This window comes from Nylanderia fulva, unplaced genomic scaffold, assembly GCF_048542155.1.
Source record: "Nylanderia fulva isolate GAGA-0341 unplaced genomic scaffold, ASM4854215v1 Scaffold8, whole genome shotgun sequence".
In the NCBI taxonomy this organism is placed as follows: domain Eukaryota; kingdom Metazoa; phylum Arthropoda; class Insecta; order Hymenoptera; family Formicidae; genus Nylanderia; species Nylanderia fulva.
Window position 1 is genome coordinate 4,554,948 of NW_028190916.1, and position 9,632 is coordinate 4,564,579.

The window sequence follows — 9,632 nt, forward strand, 5'->3', positions numbered from 1 at the left end:
GTTTCCAGGTGTTTCGCGTCCTTTGACCTTCGCGATCACTTTCATATTATTCATATATATATATATATATATATATATATATATGTCTCTTGTATCTCTTGTGTTATTCGGATATGTGTTTAAAAAACATCATAAGACATTGCGTAATTCGAATAATTTTTTTCTTCTAGATTTTTGACTCGAATTTTTTTAATCCATTGTTGATTGCACCTTTTTCAAATGGAAATATAATATTAAGGATAACGAAAGGGATTGAGAATCACAAGCGACCGATACACCTGTATTCGCGCAATAATGTCATAGATTCAACTACCCCACGAAGGGATCACACACGGCGGGTTAAATAACGTCATTTAATATCGTAATATCTAATTTGCTGCAGAGAAAAAGAGAGAGAAGGGAGCGATGAGCTTTGAACGAAGGGGACCACATGGTTGTGATCCCACGTCGCAATTACAAGCGCCTTTTGAAATAATATAACATGTCCCTTCTTCGTGAGTTCAACATGTGCGAAAGATTAAATATGCGTCCGAGTTATTCCCTTTTTTCTCTCTTTGTTTCTAATAAACAATTTGTATCTATAATTTATCTATTTTTTATCTGTTTTATAGAGAAAATCCTAATTTTTTTTCATTGCTTTTTTTTAGGTATCTGATACGAGAAAGTCCCTCTCTATAGAAAGATTTGAGAATATGTGGGCTTTTCTTTTTATAAAATTCAATCCTTGCGAAGATATCGATTGGAAAGTACACATTATACGATCGTGCTCCTTGTCACCCGGCTGTTTGGATCTGCTCGTTATCATTATGTGGCTGGATTTGTGCTGATAACATAGGCCGCGCACAGTTCTTGCCCGGGATCGGACCTGGTCGTGCGAACCCGAACACCTGTCGACGACCACCAGGTAACGTGACATCACGTCACGTGAGGAGCGAGCCGGCGAGCTGGCGAACACCGGATCCACCCCCGACGACCCCGTGACGCGTCCTGACGGTAATCGGTCTAATCGACGTCCCGGAGACTTGTGTGCACAGGTATATGCATAAAGGATTCACGTGTGGTGATTTTTCATTTCGCGAAGACCATTTGCTCAAGTGTATTCGGGATGTTAATATTTCCTTCTGCTGAAGGATTGTCATTATTTCATTTTGTATCATTTATTGATATTTATCAACTAATCATAATTATAATTTATATGACAGAGAGACTCCAAATAATACAAGTAATTGTCGTGTAAGGGTTATTAGTTTCTAAATTTCTGATAGGAACATGTTGTATCAAGTAATAATATATATAATTATTTTTAATATAACACTATAAGAGAGTATAGAATATATAGCTATATAAGGCAATATAATTGGCTTATATATATGTATAATAAATTGTTATATCGTAAATATCTAAAAGATCATATAAAAAAAATGCATTGCATCAATTTTAACACTCTTACATTAATGTGCTCCATGTATCAACATTTGCAATAATACTGTTCAAACTTTTAGGAAAATGTGATGTAAGAGTACTACTATCTACCAACGTATCTCGTATCAATCCTGAAGGGTTAACGAGCATTTTCGCACGCGGAAACGCGGACGCTTCTTCCTCGCACGAAAGGGAGGCCGCCTCTCACGCACCGGATTCGTCGCTGTACACCTCGGAACAGGACGGCATCTAAAGAAGGTCGCGTGTCTACTCCTTAGTCTCGTTATGCTGCTACTGTCCCCCTTTGCTCTCTCCTTCCACCAGGAAGTACGAATTCTCCTTTCACCCTCGCACGAAGTCACGTATCGTGACGCCCGTTGTTTCACAACTTGGGCAAAGTTATCTCATCAAGTCGTCACGAGGACGCCCTTTCCTTCCCCATCCTCTCTTTTTGCCCCTCTCTTTTTTCTCCCCGTTCCAAGTCCTGATTAAACTTTTCTTACTTTTACGGCTCGAGGTATTTATAATCTCGCGCCGCTCCGCTCCCTCTCAAAACCGCAGAATCGTTATCGGGACTTAACTAATTAGCGGCATTTCGGTGAAAAAAAACTCATCCCCTTGCATGTTTCACATCTTTTAACTTATACCGCAAATAATTACGGCATGTATTGTCAATTCGATTGATTTCTAATTTGCCATTTAATGGCAAATTTTCAAAATGATAAATGTTTTGCCAAAAAATAATATATTATTATAAAAAGATCTAAAAATTATCTCGAGCGATTAAAATCTCAATACTAGTCAAAAGATATTTCGATGTCTCTTTTTCGTTCTCCTTTTACAAAAAAAGAAAGAAAGAAAATTATTTTATTAATTATAATTTTAGGCGGAGTCGAAACACACAAAAGTTAAGCATCGAGTAGACTTTAATGCCTGCGTTCGACGTGGCAAGCACTACCTTGCGATTGAAGAAAGAGAAGTACGCTCATGGAAATAGGATAGAGTGCAACTCGGCCCTACGGTAAGAGAATCTAGATAAAAGCTATAGGATTTATACAATTTAAAGTCTCGCGTCATCTAAAAGAAAGACAACTTTTTTCAGATGAAAACATTCGTAATGAGTCGAGCAGCAAATACGAAAAAGTACTAATAAAGAAACGAGAGAAAAAGAGAGAAGTCGCCAGCGAACGACGTACTCCAAGCAATAGCTATCACACCAGAGAAAGAGGCGGACAGGGGGCAGGAGGAGAGGAAGGGGACGGAGAGGCTTAATCATTTAGACTATTTGCCCCCGTTGGAGCACGCCAGACCATCTACAGCCCTTCAGTTCCCAGGCAGTCGGCAAATTGCGGCTTACCGCGCCGGCACCGGTTTTTATCCTCGCGCGCACCTCGTCCAGGTAATTCTTGGCCGGGCCCCCGCTTCTCCTCTTCGTCGTTCTTATCGGAAACGGCGCGAAACAATAAAAACGAAATCGCCCGCACCACCGTGTCGGCCGAAACGTGGAAAAAGTGGAGCGTGGTGCCTGTTGGAGCGCCATTTGTTCGCCGCTTATTCGAGTCTTACCTCTTCTTTGATCCGTCTATCCGCCCACGCCAGCCGCGTAATCTTATTTTATCGTACTACTTTTACGAAGCACATTAGTAAATCTCATTATAGCCTGAAAACCGTGTATAATTTGTTAACTTTTAATAATACGAAGAATTAGTAGTATAATTACAAGATCGACACAAGTCAATTTTCCAATTATTCAGAAGATGAATCAGAAATCTGAATTCTCTCTTTTTCTTTCCAACTATAGATATTTAATCATAATTAATTATAATGATTTTTGCTAGACAAAGAATCTATAAAAAAAAATAATACAGTTATCCATAAGAAATGTTTCTACTCTCACGCGCGAATTTTGCTTCTCCAATATATATTTCACAGAGAAAGATCCGCGGATATCGCAATGAAAATGTGAATTGACGGGGTGAGAGAAATTTTTTCATGAATTTACTGGGGAAGGGAATCGCAGCGAGCGTTTTGCAAATATTAAATACCGTTATTATGGAAAAGCGATATGTTTGTAATTTTATTATTATATCGTATGTATTGTCGGCGCGCTATGTCTATTGCGTCTATTGACGTTCGCAACATATATATAGAGCGGCCAATAATTTTATCATAATTCATACACAATGCTAGGAGCCGTATCTCTAGTCGAGGAAACCGCGTCTGAGAGGTACCGACAATATAAAAGCACTTCCGTGTACAGCAGAGTCACGCGTTCACTGACTGCTCGTCCTATTAATATTTCACGTATGCACTCGTCCCCGCTACCCACGTGCTCCTCCTACTTTTTTCTCTCTACACCTATGTATATATTTACGCCCCTTGACCTCGCAGCACCTTCCTGTAGCGTTATTTCGATTGCAAATCGATACATGCAGGATCACGAGTCAGGATAGAGAAAGGGACAAAGTCTTTATCGAAATCCTTCAAATTATTTAATGGGACATTTATGAAATCGTCATTTGTATCAACATGACATCCTTTAAGCTCGTCATCCGTCATGTACGATTCACATATTCACGGCGCGTACTAAAAGATGATGGTATTTTATGTTATCTCGATCATTCAGATAGTCCTTAAAATTTTCTTTCGAAAAACTTTAGAATAAATTAAGATACAATATTCATTGCATTGAATTTCACGATATACACATGCATATCTCAACCTGCAAAAATGACATTTTTCATTATTAACTTTTAGAATAACAGATCAACGAAGAATACTGAAAGAATGGAAGAAAAGGTCAACGCCATAGTCGATGAAATTCTTGATGAGGATGAAGGAAACGATTTTGATGCGACGCAATCTGAAAATTGTCCAAGAGATTGCAAAGAACCAGATGATACGCCTAAAGAAGTATAAATTATTGGAAATCTCTTTATTCATATATAATCATTTTTTGTGTCTATCTCAAATTTTTATTTATAATAATATTCATATAATTAACAGTTATTATATAATAATCAAGACTTTATTTATATAAAGATCACGATTTAAAGAATTGATAAATCTTATTCATTAATCTCTTATAACATTGTTAGATATGAAACAAGCATTTAGAAAAGATTTGGTAATAATTTTCACATTCTTTAATTATATTAATCGATTCAAAATTGTGTCAAAATTTATTGTCATATTTAGTTGATAGAAAGATTTAGGCTGAAAATGAGTTTCCAAGAAGATAAAAATTTGTTTTGCTCTATAGACATCCCGGCGGTGCAAGTGCGGCGTGGAGAATTCAACGAGATTTTCGCTGCGCGTGTTGGAGGCGATGCGGTCGTTGCAGCGCGACCTGGATCAGCCGTCCACGTCCAGCGTCGACGACATCGTCGATTACATCCGGGCGAATTATCGCCACGACGGCGACCTTTACGCCCAGGTGCGGACCGTGCTGAGACAGGTCTGTTCTCAAGGGTTAGTTTTCGGTGAGAAATCAACTCAAAGGCAGAGCCGAAGGTCAGAGAGGATGCGTCTCTCGCGTGCTGAGGACGCGATCGCGTTTCAAGGCAATTACCCTACTATTGCGCGGTCTATCTTGTTTCCAGGTTATGCATCTATCGACCGATTTCGTTTATAACGCTAATTACATAGGAATACAGCAAACTCGTATCGGACGATGCGAAATTATTTTAGCAAAATCTAATCTCTGCTCGAAAGATACAATCATAGAGAATTACGATAAAAATCTATCTCATATATTATTATAAAATGTTACAAGAATTATATGCTTTAATAATATGAATTAAAAATATTTATAATAAATATTGAAAAACAGAACTCTTGTCGAGAATAGATTTTTATCGTAATTATTAAATATTATATATATTAGATACTTTTATTTACGATTTAATTAATTTAAAATCGCGGAATGAGATGAAAATTTATTAACAAGTTAACATATAAATATCTGTTCTGCCATATTTTAAAGCATTGCGTAATTATAATATTTTTTTATTTGAGAAATGAGTTAATAATATCTTTGTAACAGATTCGTCATGGAATTATTGGGTAATGAGTACCACTTGATTGGTCCTGTCGTTAGTTCGACAAAGCCGAATGGCTGTTCCTGGAATTGCAAAGGTCGTACAACAGTGATAGACGATACATCACGAAAATGGAATGGTCTCGATGATCGCAGAAACAATGAATGCGGTTGCGAGCGATTTCCTAGGAGAAATGGACCATCGCGGGGTTCAAGATTTATTGTCGATCGCGACAAAAATTCAATAGGAGAACCGAGATTTCATTCAACCGAAATAGCACCTGATGAAAGAAATGAATTTGATACTGAAGAAGTATTATCCTCTTGTGATTGTAATGGTACTTCGGATATTCGAGATGATCAACGTGACATCACCAGAATACGCGAGATACAACGACGTGATGAACAGGTAGAGCCGGTTCCTGGACCTTCTAGAGATTTTGTGAGATTAGTTTCCAGCGAGAAATGCGAAAGAAGCGCGATTAGAGGATCGAAGAGTGCAACGCGCGATTGAAAATGACGAAGATACTACTACGAAGGAGGAGGAAGATATAGATTGCGCTTGCGATACCAACGGGGTGACCCAGGTTACTCGAAATGAGCATTCGAGGAGACGACCTCGCGATCGTGTTCGCGTAATCAAGGACCAACGCAATGGACGTCGTCGCGAAAACGGCGAAGAAGAAGAAGATGAAGAAAGAGTGGAAGAGGAAGACGAAGACACAGAAGATAGTGTATACAGGGAACTGAGGGCGCGAAGTCCTCGCAGGAGGACTACAGCACGCGAACGAGAGTTGAAAAGGTGGATCCGACGCTGTCGTCAAGAGTGCGAACGACGAAGAAGAGCACGATAATCGCAAATCAAAGTTAAGTGCTCTTTATATATTTCTAAGAACTTGACAAATTTTGATCTAAACGATTATAATTTCTTAATATGTGCATGTGTAAGAGTTACTTTTCATAAATTTTTAAATCTTTTCAAAATTAATATGAATGTAATCTTTGAGACTCTAATATTTCCAAATTCTTAAATAAATATGACTACTTTAAAATTTACATAACATATCGAATATTAATTAGAATAAAAAATGCAAAATGTTATAAATTTTGAATAAAATAGGATAAGAATATAATACCTTTTCGGTTGTTTAATGAATTTATTAAATTAAGAAAATTGGTATCTTTATAAAAATTATAAACAAAAATTACGCTATGCAATTTCGATAGTTTTAAATTTATTACAATCAAGCTTGCCAATTTCGTACAAGATATTCGGTATCATTAATCGCGATACAGATCTCTTGCATTCTTCGGTGGGAAAACTCCCAACTTTTGCGAAACACACAATATATTCTTGTGTCGATTAATAGGAATTAACAATCCAGATTGTAAACCATATAAAAGCGCTTCTTGTACGTAAAATTTTGCGCGCCTTCGTCCTATAAGCAAAGAATAATAATAATAATCAAATAAGCTAATAGAAAAAAAGAAGAGTTTTTTCCACATATATTTTTTAATTTAATTTTATAAAATTGTTTTCTTTTAATATTAAACAAGTTAGTATAGATAAATTGTAGAATTGATATAATTATTTAATTAATACCTATATTTATTTACTATAAATTATATTTATTAAATATAAAATAGATAAAAGTTTATATTTAATAAATACAATAATTATAAAATAATTTTATACCATCGCGAACAGCTTTTGTGTAATCGGCGATACATTCTTTCGATGAGCTTCTAGACATCCTTTTGCCAAGTACAAATTTATTTAACTTAACTTTAAGAGTTTTAACAAGGCTCTGTAATATAAATATAAATTTAACGTATAAGACGGGCAACAAGAGCCAAATCGCGGATGACAATGCGTTATCCTAACGAAACTAAATAATTTTTCGTTAGAATTAAATACCGGTGCACAAGGCACCAAATTTTTACTTGGACACGGCCAAGATTTTAAATATGAAATAATCTCATATTTTGAGATTTAATTTCAATACCCCTTTAACCCCCCTACGGAAAATAAATAAATGAATGCAAGAGAAAAATATAGATCCGAAAATCGCTGAATCGGGAATCGAACCCGAGACCTTTCGCTTGCCGGGCGACTGCTCTTCCAGCTGAGCTATTCAGATCCTTTCGATTCTATACTTTTCTCTGTTATATATATTAATGTTGGTAAACAAACGCATTTTTTAAGTCAGCGTGTATCAAATATAAGAGTTTTAACAAGGCTCTGTAATATAAATATAAATTTAACGTATAAGACGGGCAACAAGAGCCAAATCGCGGATGACAATGCGTTATCCTAACGAAACTAAATAATTTTTCGTTAGAATTAAATACCGGTGCACAAGGCACCAAATTTTTACTTGGACACGGCCAAGATTTTAAATATGAAATAATCTCATATTTTGAGATTTAATTTCAATACCCCTTTAACCCCCCTACGGAAAATAAATAAATGAATGCAAGAGAAAAATATAGATCCGAAAATCGCTGAATCGGGAATCGAACCCGAGACCTTTCGCTTGCCGGGCGACTGCTCTTCCAGCTGAGCTATTCAGATCCTTTCGATTCTATACTTTTCTCTGTTATATATATTAATGTTGGTAAACAAACGCATTTTTTAAGCCAGCGTGTATCAAATATAAGAGTTTTAACAAGGCTCTGTAATATAAATATAAATTTAACGTATAAGACGGGCAACAAGAGCCAAATCGCGGATGACAATGCGTTATCCTAACGAAACTAAATAATTTTTCGTTAGAATTAAATACCGGTGCACAAGGCACCAAATTTTTACTTGGACACGGCCTTTTAATTTAAAAATTTGGTGCCTTGTGCACCGGTATTTAATTCTAACGAAAAATTATTTAGTTTCGTTAGGATAACGCATTGTCATCCGCGATTTGGCTCTTGTTGCCCGTCTTATACGTTAAATTTATATTTATATTACAGAGCCTTGTTAAAACTCTTATATTTGATACACGCTGGCTTAAAAAATGCGTTTGTTTACCAACATTAATATATATAACAGAGAAAAGTATAGAATCGAAAGGATCTGAATAGCTCAGCTGGAAGAGCAGTCGCCCGGCAAGCGAAAGGTCTCGGGTTCGATTCCCGATTCAGCGATTTTCGGATCTATATTTTTCTCTTGCATTCATTTATTTATTTTCCGTAGGGGGGTTAAAGGGGTATTGAAATTAAATCTCAAAATATGAGATTATTTCATATTTAAAATCTTGGCCGTGTCCAAGTAAAAATTTGGTGCCTTGTGCACCGGTATTTAATTCTAACGAAAAATTATTTAGTTTCGTTAGGATAACGCATTGTCATCCGCGATTTGGCTCTTGTTGCCCGTCTTATACGTTAAATTAACTTAAATTGTTCTCCAAAGATTTCTTCCTTGAAATTTATTCGAGGTGTCGGTGCGGCTTGTCCATGAATACTTTTCTTTCTCGCGTGTTCTTTATAAAATTTGTTGCACGCACAGTTTCGCTCCTTCCATTTTTTATCTCTATCAACACATTTATTCAAATATCTATACACTAAATCGAATACTGTCGATCTCTCAATATCCTGCTGAGGGAAGTATTCCTCGCCAGTTTGTGCAGAGACAGCTGATCTACTTGAATATGACAAACATATAATATTAAATTCATATATTGATTTATTGTTTAATTTTGCAGCTATTCAAGAAGTACTACAAGATACTATAATATAAAAGTCATATAAAAGACAATTATATCTTTCAACAATTCAATATTTTTTATGACAGTTTCAGCATAATTACTTGAATTTAGCGCGATGACTGTGTATATTTTTAGAATGATAAAATTTTCTATCTCTGGCCATGATAAAAAATGACAAATATATAATAGTCGCAAATTAATAATTTTTACTTTATACGAAAAATCTGGACAAAAAGCAAGATTTAGATGTATTTAATTTAACGATATGTTCTCTCTTGAAATTGTGCGTTGTTTTTTCTTTTTTTTTTCTTTTTCTTTTATTTCCTACATCATACAAATTACAAACACGACGAAGAAAGAAGAGAAGAGAATAAAAATGAAACAAAAAACGAAAATTATATTTTGCAGAAAATTATATATTATCATTCGAGTTTAGTCGGTAAAAAATTGCACAATTATTTTTTTACCAT

At 35.7% G+C, this 9,632-nt stretch overlaps 1 protein-coding gene across 1 annotated transcript; it reads left to right on the forward strand.

Annotated features, from left to right (window-relative positions):
• The first annotated feature begins 2,581 nt into the window (after nucleotides 1-2,581).
• Nucleotides 2,582-7,058, forward strand: LOC114943477 (uncharacterized). The gene is given in 5 exon segments (XM_029319114.2): nucleotides 2,582-2,821; nucleotides 4,180-4,335; nucleotides 4,685-4,893; nucleotides 5,468-5,893; nucleotides 5,895-7,058. Coding segments are annotated over 4 exon segments (1,182 nt in total). The 5' UTR covers nucleotides 2,582-2,821; nucleotides 4,180-4,209; the 3' UTR covers nucleotides 6,316-7,058.
• Nucleotides 7,059-9,632: the final 2,574 nt, after the last annotated feature.